The sequence below is a fragment of the Leucopleurus acutus genome (assembly GCF_964270905.1).
Source record: "Leucopleurus acutus genome assembly, chromosome: 3".
Classification (NCBI taxonomy): domain Eukaryota; kingdom Metazoa; phylum Chordata; class Mammalia; order Artiodactyla; family Delphinidae; genus Leucopleurus; species Leucopleurus acutus.
This window is the reverse complement of record NC_139145.1, coordinates 117126936-117142579: the sequence shown is the minus strand read 5'-3', so window position 1 is coordinate 117142579 and position 15644 is coordinate 117126936. Positions and strand designations below refer to the sequence as shown.

The following is a 15644-nucleotide window of genomic DNA, read 5'->3' as shown; positions in this document are numbered from 1 at the left end:
TTATAGAAAATATGGGAAAATTTTTCATGTAATCATTTAGCTAATTTTAATACCTGTTAATGTTTTAGTATATATCCTGTCCCACTTTTTTATACTTAAAGAAAACTTCTGAGATCATACTGTATATACTGCTTTATAACTTTTATGCTTTATAATAGTTTATCAACATCTTTGCATGTCCTTAATGCTAAACTAAATTATTTGTAATAGCTGTCTAGTATTCCCCTATCCTCTAGGTTGGATTGTTAGGTTATTTAATTTCCCCCATTAATAACAACACTGTGATAAATGTCTTTGTAGCTAAATTTTTGTTTGTATTCATAGTCATTTTCTTAGGATACATTCCTAGTAGTGAAACAGTGGCTGTGTAGGTTTTTAGGGCTTTTAAGTGCTGTTATCGCCAATTTGGTCTCTAGAAAGGTTGTTCAGTGTATTCTTCTATAGATAGTAATTAATGAAAAAAGAATTGCATACAGTATACAGGTTTCCCCTGCTATCTGAAAGTACACCTTTCCTATGAAACCTTTTGTAAGTGACGAAGCAGTTGCCTTGGGACACATCTTTGAAGGGATGCACACAATAAATCAAGGTAAAGCACCGTGTTTACAGACACAGTTCAAAGCTATGGCAGCTCGGTGCTGAGATGCTAAGTGTAGTTCCCAGGCAGTGCCGTTCTCTCTGTCTGCTCCAGGTACCCACTGCCTCTGTAACGGTTCCCTGCAAAACAAACACTGAATGCTACTTTCTCTTTTCACCTTTTTTTGTCAAAGTGAAAACCTTGTTTGGATTTCTTTTGGTTAGCAAAAATGGTTACTATGTAGGTCTTTCATAAAAGAGAAGTGGCGTAAAGCAAACTTTCGAAAAGTGGGGGACACCTGTATTCCTCTTTTTCCCCCATGGTGATTCACAAGGACACATTTTTTTTTTAACTAAGGATGATATTTTGCTATAGAATTATCAGAAGTTGTTTCTGTATAAATATATTTACATTTTTAACATTAAAAATATTCTTAAATATTTTGAGTGACTAATATATTTAGCTTTGAGGATGTCAAAGGAATATAGGTTATACCTTTTGTTCTGCAAAGAGGTAACACATGCCAGAGCTCATACAAGGCATGGGACGAGGGGGGGGGGGAGTTTTGTTTTAGGAAGGGACTTTTCGGTAATATTTTTTCTTTTGTTAAATAATACCTGATCATCTTGTTTTCTTTTTTTCTTCCCCCAGTGAAGCTTTGCCCTTCTTCCTACTGCTGATTGACCTTTCCAGAGCAAGTGCACTAGCAAAGTTTGCCCTCAGTTCCAACTCACAGGTATTATTTATAAGACATGAATGTTAGTAGTATCCTTTTTTTCAGATTGTTTACATTAATAGGAAAGATTAATAGAGTTTCTTCACAGTTCAAGATTCAGGAATTGCCTGCAATTTTGTCAAGTCCTAAGACTGGTCTTCCTAGGAGCCCTAGGAACTGTCCCATTTATCTGACAACTCAGTTGTAATTCCACAGCTTCTAGAATTTGGAATCTTCCCTATTTTCCTTTTTGAAGTTTTCAGAACGTAAGGTATTATGTCTTTTGGATAAATTGGAGTATCTACCTAGTGAAACATACCAGAGAACAGACAGGATCTAATGGAAGAATCTCAGGGTAGATTGATTTCTAAACCCCGTGAATTAACACTAGCATTATTTCCCATCTAAAGTTTTATCTTGGTGTTCATTAGTCACTTTAAAGAACGTAACATTTTTAATAACGCTGAGTAACAGTATAAAATATCGTGTACTTCTGCCCTGATTATGTATTTGATGAATATTTATGATCATTTGAGCATTTTGACAAGGATATTTAGGTTTCATAATACTAATATGATCTCAGAAAATTTGCAACTAAGAACTTCTGTCAGTGGTAGCCAAAGTATAAAATGTAGGATTTATGTGGGATTTAAATGGCAGGATTAATGCACCACTTCAAAGGACTCTTCCTAAGAAATATCTCGTTCAGTGGATGGGGAAAGCAGGGCAGTGTATATATTCTTTCTTTAGTCCTCTGTATTATCCTTTGTATCTGGAATGCCTGTTAGTCTTAGCATATTGTGTATTTTATTCTTAATATAGTAAATTAGGTTTAGTAGAAGCCCTTGGATGCGCTAACATTTTTAAAAGTTACTTTGTACCTTACCCTCATGATATGTTTGGTCTGTGTTTTAGGATGAAGTAAGGGAAAACATTGCTCGTGGGATGGCAATTTTAGGTCCCACATTCACCCTTGATGCTCTTGTAGAATGTCTTGTGATTGGAGTTGGTACCATGTCAGGTTTGTAAACAGTTTTTAATATATTTTAAAATGAGTTTGTAGAAGAGAAAAAGGAATATATTAAATTGTATCAATTACTCTTAAATTCTGACTTTTAAAAGTCTGACATTACTCTTAAAATTTTTTAATTGTATGAATATGTGGGTATATCTGATCTGACCTTATGTCTGTCTGCTTTAGCAAAAACTTAGTAGGTTACCGATTTCTTTTTTTTTTTACATTAATTAATTAATTATTTTAAATATTTGGCGGCATTAGGTCTTTGTTGCTGTGGGCGGGCTTTCTCTAGTTGCATTGAGCGGGGGCTACTCTTTGTTGCAGTGCGCGGGCTTCTAATTGCAGTGGTTTCTCTTGTTGCGGAGCAGGGCTCTAGGCACGCGGGCTTCAGTAGTTGTGGCATGTGGACTCAGTAGTTGTGGCTCGCGGGCTCTAGAGCACAGGCTCCGTAGTTGTGGCGCACGGTCTTAGTTGCTCTGCAGCGTGTGGGATCTTCCCGGACCAGGGCTTGAACCCATGTCCCCTGCATTGGCAGGTGGATTCTCAACCGCTGCACCACCAGGGAAGTCCCCTGATTTATTTTCACTCTTACTATCTCATCATCTTTTCCTGTGCTCTACTTTTTTGATGACTTTAAGGTGTTTTTATTTGCTTTTTGGTTTTTAACCAAGATTGTATTCTAGGCTCATTTAGAAAGCATCTTCCAGCCTCCGCTGTTGTCTGGACTAAATTAATGACTTGGTTCCTTGTATTTTAATTGTCATGTAGGAGACAGTGCAAAAGTCAGGAGGTGGACAGATCTAAGTTGGGTCCACCTAACTGAGTGGTTAGGAAGATTTAATCAGACAGTATGCAGTACATCTTAGCACTTAGCCAGCACTGACCTCAACACATGTTTCTTCATCCTTAATTGGATAGTAGAGAATTAGATATTAAATATCAAACACAGGACTCCATTATATAGGACAAAAATTATGGCCTCATATGGAAATTTGCCAGAATGAATATATCATGCTGTTGTCAAGGTTTCCTAATCAACTAAGACTAGATTTTCTGGCTTTCTCATGAGGGTCACACTTAGTTAACTACTATTCTAGTGTATTTCCTGGTGCCTTAGTGCCCTCAATAAGGGGTTTCATTCTTTCAGAAGTGTATTATCTAACTTTTAAGAGAGCAGTTAGTTGCTATTATTAGTTGAGGTCTGTTCACTAGATAGTATGTTAAATATATATAATGTTTCTGCTAACTTTCTGAGGGTAAATTTATTATTTATTCAGTTATTTTACCTGTCATTCAAAGTTTATTTAGCAAAGATTTTTTAAAATTATTTTTTTAAATGTACATTTCTTAAAATTTATTTTTTGGGTATAGTTTTGAGTATTGACAAAGATGTAGTCATGTAACTGCCACCACAGTCAAGAAAAAATGTTTTTGATCAGGTGAAATATACCTATGTGATTTTATACAAGCCGAACAGTATGTAAGAAGATGAGAGGATTAGCTAGGAACTGGTAGTGGGCTGTGAAACCAAGGATTATTCATTTGAAACTGATGTGGAAAGCAGTGGAGACTGATGTGGAAAGTAGGGTGATGAGTTTGGTCATAAGTCAGAGCAGTGGACAAAGGAAGTGATTAGATTTGATATTGGAAAACCCAGCTAGGAGGCATTTACAGCCATACAGAAATGGTAAAATTAGGGATTTGGCTTAGGGTAGAATAAAAGGACAGATTTAACACATACTAACTAGGAAAGTAAACCTTTGGAAAGCCAGTAAAAAAATTTTAAAAAGTCTTTACTTCTTGGAACTTGTAGATTGGTGCTTCCTCCTTGTAGTAAAAAAGTGGCACAAAGAGGCTGCGCCACTGGGACAGAGTAAGGAAGAATGCCTGAAGAACCTATGACGACAGTAGTTACTGTTGTACAAAGGGAAAGAGTAGGTAGCCAGGTGGTAAAAAGCAATGGTCAATATGGGTTTGATAGTCTCAAGTTTGAAAAGATTACATTTGGCTACTTTTTAAATATAGGTTGTTCATAATGCTTTTGTCATTGTAATTTTGTATTCTCTTGAATTTCTGCATTTGAGGGTAATAGCTATAGAATTTTTAGAAAATACAATGTATGCTTTTTTTCTATTATTTAGTCAAATGATCTATTACGATTCAGAAAATAAAATACAACATTGAGGGTTTTTTTGTATTACTCTAGTTAGCAGTCTTTATGGGAGAAGGGAATCAATTTTTATATCTATTTCAAAACATTTTTATATTTAATGTGAATAACATCAGAAATACGTTTTATATTTTATATTCAAGTTTATTTGTAAAGAGAGGGAGTAGGATTTGGTAATCTAATCTTTCCCCAGCTCTGTTCCCTTCTATTTGAGAAGATTACCAAGTGATACTGCAAGCATTTTGTAATGGAACATTTGTTAACTTTGGATCTTGGGTTGCCTTTTTGCATTATATCATTTTTCAAACAGATCAATGAAATGAACCAAAATTGTAAGAACATCAGTAGACACCACAGAGGTTATATTGAAAACAGAGCTGAGTAGTACACATAAAATACTTATTATGATACTATATCAGGAATGGTATAACTGGCAGTGTGTTTTTTACAAAAAGTCCTTGGTCCACAGGTGAATTGCTTTTGTGGTGATGAGTGGGATTGGATCAGTAGTATAATGGGGTGGGAGGAGTTTGCTCCATTAGAGTTGACTGTCCTTGATATCCTGTCTCAAAACAGAGTACACCATTTGATCAAAGGGGATGATCAGACGGATATTAAACGCTGCCGTGCCTGGCATTGTGACGTTGGGGACATGGGAGAAGCCAAGGTCGCTGCCCTCGAGGAAGTTATCCTCTGTGTGCTCAGGCTTCACAGCACCTCTGAGTTTCTAATTCTTTTTCCAGTAGATGGCAAAGAGCTTAATATACTAATACTTCCACGTATTTGTCTACCTATAGGAAGAGTCCTTGTGATGTATGCAGCATCAGAAATACACATACTGCTTTACTAGCTGATGCATTTAATTTTTCTCTAACCAGGGGTGCGTCAACTTGAAATTATGTGCTGCTTTGGCTGCATGTCAGTTCTCGCCAACTACTTCGTGTTCATGACTTTCTTCCCAGCGTGTGTGTCCTTGGTTTTAGAGGTAAGAGCAGTTCTTACTTATATTAGTAGAAGAGTAATATTTTTCATGTTAGTTCACCTGAAGAATATTAGCACCTTCTAACGTGGTGCTCACTTACTTTGTAGCTTTCTCGGGAAAGCCGCGAGGGTCGTCCAATTTGGCAGCTCAGCCATTTTGCCCGAGTTTTAGAAGAAGAAGAAAATAAACCAAATCCTGTTACTCAGAGGGTTAAGATGATTATGGTAATTATACAGTTTTATTCTTCTTTCATTATTTTTAGTTCCAGTATCATATTCTGCTTTTCAATTTTTTTTCCTTCTTGTTGTCTTTGTGCAATTTTTGGCTCTTTCACTGATGTTCCTCTTCCCTTTTTTTTTTCTTTTTCTATCTTTTTTTCTCATTTCTTTGAGGCCCCTGGTTTTCTCTCTGCCCTAAATAGATTTTTCAAGTTCTTCCACTTTATCTCTCTTTGAAAATCTGTTCTTTTTTTGGGAATGTTTTCAGCTGTTCAATGGGGCCATTGCTTTAGTCAGTCACATAGCAAGCCTGGGTCTTTCTTTTCATGGTAAGGGAGGCCATGGGAGGATGGTAGTGTTTAATTATCCAGTTGCACAGGATGAGTTTAGGTTCCATTGATATGCAGAGGATACATGATTTTTACATTTTTATTTCAGTCTCTAGGCTTAGTTCTTGTTCACGCTCACAGTCGCTGGATAGCCGATCCTTCTCCAGCAGACAATTCTAAGGTTTCTTTAGGATTGGATGAAAATGTGTCGAAGAGAATTGAACCAAGTGTTTCCCTATGGCAGTTTTATCTCTCTAAGTAAGTTCCCTGAGCCCTACTTTGTTGTCTATGAATCATAGCACTCTATGCTACTGAGAATTTAGGTGTGCCTTTTGTATTTGAGTAATAACATTTTAATTTGCTTTCTTTTATTCAGAATGATCAGCATGGATATTGAACAAGTTATTACCCTAAGTTTAGCTCTCCTTCTGGCTGTCAAGTATATCTTCTTTGAACAAGCAGAGACAGAATCTACACTCTCGTTAAAAAACCCTATCACATCTCCTGTAGTGACCCAAAAGAAAGTTGCAGATGATTGTTGTAGACGTGACCCTATACTGGTTAGAAATGACCAGAAATTCCATGCAGTGGAGGAGGAGGCCAGGATAAACAGAGAAAGAAAAGGTGATTTCTTATTCTCTTCATTTTCCATTCTTCCACTGTTGATTTGTCAAGAAGTCGAGTCATTTTTAGAAGTTCAGTGTTGTGAGATTTCTTTTGATCTCTTGAACAGTTGAGGTTATAAAACCCTTAGTGGCAGAAACTGACACCTCAAACAGAGCTACATTTGTGGTTGGTAACTCCTCCTTACTCAATACTTCACTGGAACTAGAGACACAGGAACCTGAAATTGAACTTCCCATGGAGCCGCGGCCTAATGAAGAATGTCTGCAGATACTTGGGAATGCAGAGGTGAGAAAATAAAACAAACTCAAGCTGGTATCTTTCTTAAGAAAAGGAGCTTTTTTATTAAAGGAAGGAAGGAAGTTATAGCTACTGAGTACCTAAGTTCTGGGCACACTGTTGCATGGTTTACAGGTACTGGTCTTATTTATTTATTCCCTACAACCTTGTAAGATAGGTGGAATTTTCTCCATTTTTCAGATGAGAAAATGTAAGCTCCAGGAGGGTTAATTAAGTATGTCCCAAAGTAAAACATCTAGGAAATGGTAAAGCTAGGATCAAGAGTCCAAGATTTACTGACTCAAGTGTCACAGTGCTCTTTCTACTTTATTACTGTTTATTAAAGAGATGAGCAACTGCTGTATTCTCATATGTGTTAAGGCCTAGGAAAGTTTTCACACAGAAATGAACTTCAGAGAAAGAAGAAAGGTTTTGGGGGCTTTTTGTTTGGTTTGGTTTTTTAAAGTAAGCTTGAGCCTCCTGAGGAGGCTTTTTTTCTTTCTGATGTTTGAACAGGATGTCCTGCCTACAGTCTGCTCATGAGTTAGCGTGACTATTGTGTTCTATCCGTATCTGCTTACTCTGGTTCATTCCTAATTTATGTGCATATGAGTGAGAACAGATTGTGTTTTTCTTCATCAGTTTCCTTTCCCTCATTCTTATTAACATGTGTACCAGTATCTCAACTGTCATGCTGTATTACAAAACTTATAGGGTGGGTGTCAGCATCTTAATCGGAATTTTTTTTTCTATGAACATCACTTGAACAATTTAGTGTTTTTGGTTTAACATTTGTTTAGTTTTCACATTTTTATAAAGAATTTGTCTTTATTTTGATGTTCTTATTTCTACTTAAATCATCTCCTTCTTTAGAACTTCAAATTCCTTTGGGTTCTTAAAGTACTTGTGTTTTAGTTCTATGGAGAGCACTGTTTGTATTAAATGGTCTATTTATTATGAAGAGTATGAAGTATGGTTCTTCAAGTCTTTTTTCATTTCCCTCTATCCAACCCCCTTCTATTTTTTCCCCATTTCTTTAGAAAGGTGCAAAATTCCTTAGTGATGCTGAGATCATCCAATTAGTCAATGCTAAGCATATCCCAGCTTACAAATTGGAAACTCTGATGGAAACCTATGAACGAGGTGTATCTATTCGTCGACAGTTACTTTCCAGAAAACTTCCAGAGCCTTCTTCTCTCCAGTATCTGCCCTACAGGGACTATAACTACTCCTTGGTATGTTATTTTCTTGATTTGAGCAGCTTTGCTTTGTAGCTTTAGTTTTTCAGTCTTTTTCTTGACTTGTCTTTTATACGTACATAGTTTTATAAAACATCTTCCTTTTTAACTCATTTTACTGTCATTTTGTATTCTGCTTATGATATAGGTCATCAAAATTAAAAAATATTTTTCCTGTTTTTATTTATAGTCATTACTCAAGACTTTTAAAGAGTAAATAAAAAACTTGGTTGAAAAATACACTAAAGCATTAAGTTTGAAGAAAGTTATTAATGACAAGGGCTGGGTATTTGCTATATAGATTTTCACTTGGTGCCTGACTTTACCTTTTAGGTGATGGGAGCTTGCTGTGAGAATGTTATCGGTTATATGCCCATCCCTGTTGGAGTGGCAGGACCTCTGTGCCTGGATGAAAAAGAATTTCAGGTTCCAATGGCAACAACAGAAGGTTGTCTTGTGGCCAGTACTAATAGAGGCTGCAGAGCAATAGGTGTAAGTTGGCATTTATATATTTGCCTGTTTTAAGATACACTCTAGGCAGTGAGAAGAAATTTGGGGACAATCAAGGACACCTTTTGGGACAAGCAGAACTGTTTTCAGGATTAACATGCTTTTGTAACATACTCTTCATAGCTTGGTGGAGGTGCCAGCAGCCGAATCCTTGCAGACGGGATCACTCGTGGCCCAGTGGTGCGTTTTCCCCGTGCTTGTGACTCTGCAGAAGTGAAGGCCTGGCTCGAGACACCTGAAGGGTTCACAGTGATAAAGGAGGCATTCGACAGCACCAGCAGGTGTGTGTGGGGGGCTTATATGTGCATTTATGTTTATTTCAGAACCAGTGCCATCTTCTAGGATGGCTAAACATAACTGTTAACGTATTGACTGCCTAAGGTGATGTAATAAAATATCAACTTTCAATCCATTCTTTCAAAATAAGTAATATTAATGCTTGGTTGGGGTGGGGGGAGCAGAATGTTGATACAAATGAATATCTCCATAAAGGTTAATTAGAAAAAAATAGCGTGAGCTTGTGAGTTTGTGTGTTGGTTTTATAAGGCTCACTTTGATTAGGCTATTACTTTGCCCTACAAGAGTTTTGACCAAAACTTGCCCTAGGGCAGAATTGCCTGAGAAAAAGATTTTCCAAGCAGGATAGAGGTAAATATTAGTATAGCAGATTTACTTTGAATACAAAAAATTAAATTTATAAAGAAGTATAATCAATACAAATGATAACCCCACTATAGTTCAAGCTTATATGCTTGCTTTCATTTGAACTTTTAAAGTTTATTTATGATGACATGACTTTCTGCAGCCCTTCCTTCTTGCAGCATGTAAGAATGAGACAGAGTTGAAGTAGTATTCTAATATAATGTTTAATTAAAGAAGGTACATTTAATATGTAGTCTCCATGAGTTTTCTCTTATGTGTAAAATGAACCAACTAAGGTAGACTTTAAGATAACTTCCATTTCCTTAAAAAAGTAAAATATAAAGTCTTTGCTTCTTTTATTTACAGATTTGCACGTCTACAGAAACTTCAGATGAGTGTGGCTGGACGCAACCTTTACATCCGTTTCCAGTCGAAGTCAGGTGATGCCATGGGGATGAACATGATTTCAAAGGTGAGCATGGATGGACTATATGAGAACTTGCAGGAGTGACTGTCCCTGGAGGGGGGGAACAGACTTGCTCTTTACTTTATTCCCTCTATTCCCTCCTGTACTTTTGAATTTTGTACCATGTACACATACTACTTACTCAAAGAGTTAACTGATTGAAAGATTTTTATTGAAAGGTAAATATTGATTCATGTAACTCATGTTATATAAAGCAGGCATTTGTTGATTGGTGGTGTTTGTATTTGATATATTTAGACTTAACATTGTACATGTTCTGGGTCTACTCAGAAGGGCTGGGAGGAATCTGGGGATTTGTTCTTCAAAACTTTCTTAAACCTGAAAGCTGACCTCTTCTAGAGGCTTCAAGACATATTTAAGAAGCCAAGTTCATGTGTGTATAGTTCCTTTAATTATCTCTTTAGAAGATTGTGTATAGCTTAAATTTTATTCTACTGATATTTGTTGTTTATCAGATAGAAATGTAAAATGTTAAAGTCAATTAGCTAGGCTAATTGTGCTTTTTACCTGTTATAAGGACTATTCAGAAAGAGAGTATAGTGACTAAATACATACGCTTTAAAATTTTCCAATAAATAGTATAGCAGTTCCTGAAAAAAATAAAAATAGAATTACAAGCAGGATCTCAAAAAGACGTTCGTATAGCCATGTTCATAGCAGCATTCACAATAGCCAAAAGCTAGAAGCAGCCCAAGTGTCCATCAGCAGATGAATGGATAAATAAAGTGTGGTATGTACATACAGTGGAATGTTATTCAACCCTAAAAAGAAAGGAAATTCTGACACATGCTAAATATGGATGAGCCTTGAGGTTCACTTACTAAGTGAAATAGTCTGGTCACAGAAAGACAAATACTGTATGATTCCCACTTAAGAGTTCCCTAGATTAGTTAAATTCATAGGGACTGAAAGAAGGGTGGTTACCAGGGGCTAAGTGGAATGAGGAGTTTAATGGGTATAGAGTTTCAGTTTTGCAAGACAAAGAGTTCTGGAGATTGCTTACACACAATGTGAATGTACTTAACACTACTGAACTATACACTTGAAAATAGTTAAGATGGTGAATTCTATGTTTTGTGTATTTTACCACAATTAAAAAAAAAACACTTAAATTGCCAATAAGTATGTTTTGTGTTTTTGAAGTGTGAGTTAATTGAATTAATTTAACTTAATTGGAAGTCATTGGAAGGCTTGTTTACATTTTATGTAAATCCTAATGACTTTCCGTTAACAACAAGATTTACTTTAATGTCTGACTTCTCTTTACAGGCTCGGTAACTTGGGCCTTTGGGTAACAATTTAATAACTAGAAGAGGGAATTTATTACATGTTGATGGTGGATTGAGTACTCACTCCCCAGTGACATGAATACAGTATTATATTCTCAATGAGTTTTTTTTAATATTCTCATTATATTCTCATCATCCTATTCATCAATGACTATAAAGAACTCCATTTTCATATCTAAAAACGTATTAGGAAAAGATTATTATAGTTCTTATATTTAGAAGTGTTAGTATTATTAGATACAAATAAAGCCTCTGATTTATAAATAACTTTTAATACAGTTTTTGCTGTTGCTGTTTGTTTGTTTGTTTCTGGCTAATAGGGTACAGAGAAAGCACTTTCAAAGCTTCACGAGTATTTCCCTGAAATGCAGATTCTGGCAGTTAGTGGTAACTACTGTACTGACAAGAAACCTGCTGCTATAAATTGGATAGAGGGAAGAGGAAAGTCTGTTGTTTGTGAAGCTGTAATTCCAGCCAAGGTTGTCAGAGAAGTGAGTGATTGGATGACTTTTATTTTGTTAATCTTTCATTGGATTACAAAATTGGGAAAAGTAATATTAAGGGTTAAGTAAACTTGAATATACGGGTGTGTTTTATCTTATCTCACCCATCTGCCTGTGGGTGGCATTCACAGGAACAGACCTTACTGATAATCTTCTTATTGAGGATGGGGCTTACATGGGGCCACGTCTACACTCCCTTGTTTTCTGGAGGTACAGAAAGTAGATCTGGGTAACCCACTCCTGAATCTTCTGGGGGAAGATGTAAGATGTGCACCACTCTGTTTTCTAGGTACTAAAGACTACTACAGAGGCCATGATTGAGGTCAACATTAATAAAAATCTGGTGGGCTCTGCCATGGCTGGGAGCATCGGTGGCTTCAATGCCCACGCAGCAAACATTGTAACTGCCATCTACATTGCCTGTGGACAGGTGAGGGCGCCAGCCTCCACCTTTCTTGTCTTGCGTTGTTCTAAGTGAGATAAGTTTTATATTTTTTCCTTTCTGTTTTTTTAAGGATGCAGCACAGAATGTTGGTAGTTCAAACTGTATTACTTTAATAGAAGCAAGTGGTCCCACAAATGAAGACTTGTATATCAGCTGCACCATGCCATCTATAGAAATAGGGACTGTGGGTGGTGGGACTAACCTGCTCCCTCAGCAAGCATGTCTGCAGGTAAGACACATGGGGCACAGGCTCCAGTGACCTCAAGCCTAGTTCTGACTCGTTGGGATTCTTTGTGTTTCTGCCTGATACCACATATCGCTCCCCTCTCTATTTTAGCCGGTCTTTTCATTCGTTTCCCACCGGCCTAATCCAGTGTGTCCAAGTAAAGCATGTTCAGGCACAGGCTTAGTAAATTGAGAAAGTAGATTAAGAGAGCAAATGATTGTTCATCTGCTCTGAGTAAGTGCACTTCCAGCCAGGCTGTGGATGTTAGGTTCACTGTGGTGTATTCCATTGTTAGTACTGGCTGTCAGATCTTGGAAATGTAGTACTTCCACTGGAGCCTGGTTCTATTCTAATGCCATTGTAGTTGCCCTCATTTTAATTGATTGAATAGGAAGTTGTTGCCATGCCTTGAAGGGTGAGTCCTGCTGTGTCTGTCCCTGGCTGCAGATGCTAGGTGTTCAGGGAGCGTGCAAAGACAATCCTGGGGAAAACGCCCGGCAGCTTGCCCGAATTGTGTGCGGTACAGTGATGGCTGGAGAATTGTCTCTGTTGGCAGCATTGGCAGCAGGACATCTTGTCAGAAGTCACATGATCCACAACAGGTAAGACTTAAAGATTTGTTTAATATGTTTTCCCTATACTTAAAATATGCAGTAGAAAAACCTACTTCTCAGATACAAGTCCTAACTTAAAATTTTGCGTTCCTGATATTTTGTATATCTCTCCTTTGTCTTTTTCTGCTGTAGGTCAAAGATAAATTTACAAGACTTCCAAGGAACTTGCACTAAGAAGGCAGCTTGAATAGCCCGACAGTTCAGAACTGAAACACAGGCGTTTGGTTCTAAAGGACTAACATAAAATCTGTGAATTAAAAAAGCTCGATGCAGTGTCTTGTTGAGGATGAATAGACATGATCAGTGAGACGACTGCTTGGTTTTTGGCTCTTTCAGAAAGTCTGAGGTTCTTCTTTCCATGCAGAGTTCTCAGACCTGAGAAGTTTACGTGCTTTACATGCTGTGCTCTTTGGAAAGATCTCAACATGGATATTATGCCTTTATAGTATCACAGATGGTAAGCTACAGCACACTTCTGAAAGAGAATACAGCTGGAAAAACAAGTTTTCTTTTGATAAAATTCTTGGAGTTCACGGTGATCAGTGTGAGATTAAACCCTCCTCCTGTCCACACCCGCCCTAGCCCCAATCCTGGGTTGAAAATGGATTTGAAAATGGATTTTTAAATTATACTATAGCTGACAAAACTCCTGATTTCATAGTTAATTTATTAAGTCTGGGTTGTAGACCTTTAAAAAAAAATAAGAGCTAAGTTTATTTTTTGTAAACGAATACTTCATTTGGTGCTGGTCTATTTTGATTTTTGGAGGTGATAGGCAACAGGATTCTTCAGAAGGGGACCTGCTTTCTTCAGAGGAAGAATTACTCTTATTCCCAAATTACAGAATAATGTGCTAAGCAGTGCTAAACAGTTCTCTTTCAAGAAAAAAAATCACTGCATTTATCTCTGCAGGCTATTTGTTCAGAGAGGACTCTTGTCTAAATACAAATGTTTGTCTAGATTGGCTATAACATATCTTTCAGCATATAAGCCTTTAAGAAACAGAGTTTTGTGCTTTTTATGAAAGATGCAAGAGCTCTTAATATTGCTTAGACAAAGGTGACTCTGTTTATCAATGACATACAAGTCTGTGACCTCTCTTAGAACTCAGGGGGTAGAAAACACAAGTTTGGAAGAAAATTACCATTTCTTGAAGCCAAATTTAATTTCTTAAAAGACACTTAAATTTATTTAGCTGAAAAATCTAGGTAGTTTTTTGTAAAGAACTGTACCAAATTTGTATATGTTGTAATAAAGCTTCTTGTGCTAGGAGTTTATTGAAAGTGTTCAAGAAATAAACAAAAATCACCCGATATACTGGTAAAACACTCTAAGCTTGGGCCAGAGAAGGCAGTGTTCTTTAATGTTGTCCAGGAAAGCCTGGCTTGCTTGTTGAGCCTAATGAAGGGGAAAGTCAGCTTTCAGAGCCAGTGAAGGCGCCGTGTGAATGGCCGTGGAGGGAGTGTCCCTTGTCCTGTGGCCAGGAGGTTGGTGACTGAAACATCCACACAGGGCTCTTTGATGGACCCATAAAATCTTCCTCAGGGGGTCAGCAGAGTTGTTGAATCTTAATTTTTTTTTTTTAATGTACAACTTTTGTATAAATAATAAAGAACTCCTTATTTTGTATTACATCTAATGCTTCAAGTGTTGGTCTTGGAAAGCTGATGGCTCATGTAGAAGATGGACTCTGAGAAACATTCCAGTAATGCCGTGGCAGTACAGAGAGCCTCTGAGTGATTGTGTCTGCATTGTTGGGGAAGATTGACAATTTCTGTTTTATGTAAAGTTTAAATTGCTTCTGTTGTGACTTTTCATCCAGTGACTTTTTATCTGAATTTTTCATGGAAGTGGCAATGAGAAATATTTTGAGTCTTCATTTTGGTGACTGTAACCAATATCTTGCTAAACTAATGTTTTGTACAGTTACTAAATTGTATACATTTTGTTATACTTTTTCCCCAGTTCCAGTAAATTATGAAAAGGAGGTTAATACTGATAAGTGTAATCAGTAACCTTTTTTGTTTGGATTAACCATAGGCCTGTCTGAGACCTGGAAGCTTTAAAGTCTGGCCAGAGTGGTACCCTGTAATTCACACTAGGTGCCCCAAAACCCATTTATCATTCCCATTGTCTTCTCCCACTCTACAACAGGAACAGCAGGCCAGGGTTATACATATATTAAAACTATCTTTCTTATACTTTGAGTAGTTCAGATTTATCATCATGGACTACTTGTGGATATTGGGGGTATGACAGTTGAGAGGAAGAGGCCATAAAGGTTGGGCAGCCAAAACCAAATGGCCATTGCAGGTATGTACATAAGCTGTATCAGCTGACAGTACAGCTTATATAGCTGAGGCTGGCCTCTTTAAAATCCCAAATTCTGGTGATTTTTGACTATACTTCTGCCATAGTTAGAGGTGAACAGGTGTGTATGAGCCACTAAGAACTAAGCCCAGATACTTGAGAATCATTTTGAATTTTTCTCCCAAAATGGCATGTGATCACTTGTCTGGTCGGCCCTCTCGAGAGTGGGGCAAGCTGGACAGGAGATGGGAAAGTTTCGTCCCCTTACTGCTCAGGTGATTTGATGAGCAGTGAGATGCATGTGGCAGCACAGGATTTTTCCTCATCTTTGGAGAGTATGGAGAATTAAATCCAAAGAGAACATCTCACATTGAAGGGTCTGAGCTCAAACAAGAGGACACAGAACAGCAAAACATCAATACAAATCCACTGTGTACAGAAGGTTCAAGTAAGAGCAGTAAATTCACT

The 15644-nt window shown here is 37.2% G+C and overlaps 1 protein-coding gene across 3 annotated transcripts in view; it reads left to right on the top strand.

Annotated features, from left to right (window-relative positions):
* HMGCR (3-hydroxy-3-methylglutaryl-CoA reductase) overlaps positions 1 to 14944 on the top strand; it is a 53576-nt gene extending 38632 nt beyond the window's left edge. For all 3 annotated transcript variants that reach the window (XM_082836159.1, XM_082836157.1, XM_082836158.1), the window contains exons 5-20: positions 1229 to 1313; positions 2208 to 2313; positions 5359 to 5465; positions 5570 to 5686; positions 6119 to 6267; positions 6386 to 6633; positions 6743 to 6921; positions 7953 to 8147; positions 8484 to 8642; positions 8784 to 8941; positions 9669 to 9774; positions 11399 to 11569; positions 11871 to 12011; positions 12097 to 12255; positions 12700 to 12854; positions 12999 to 14944. In XM_082836159.1, coding sequence (XP_082692285.1) covers positions 1229 to 1313; positions 2208 to 2313; positions 5359 to 5465; positions 5570 to 5686; positions 6119 to 6267; positions 6386 to 6633; positions 6743 to 6921; positions 7953 to 8147; positions 8484 to 8642; positions 8784 to 8941; positions 9669 to 9774; positions 11399 to 11569; positions 11871 to 12011; positions 12097 to 12255; positions 12700 to 12854; positions 12999 to 13053 — 2290 coding nt within the window. In that variant the 3' untranslated portion in view covers positions 13054 to 14944. The remainder of the gene's footprint in view (positions 1 to 1228; positions 1314 to 2207; positions 2314 to 5358; positions 5466 to 5569; positions 5687 to 6118; positions 6268 to 6385; positions 6634 to 6742; positions 6922 to 7952; positions 8148 to 8483; positions 8643 to 8783; positions 8942 to 9668; positions 9775 to 11398; positions 11570 to 11870; positions 12012 to 12096; positions 12256 to 12699; positions 12855 to 12998) is intronic.
* Positions 14945 to 15644: the final 700 nt, after the last annotated feature.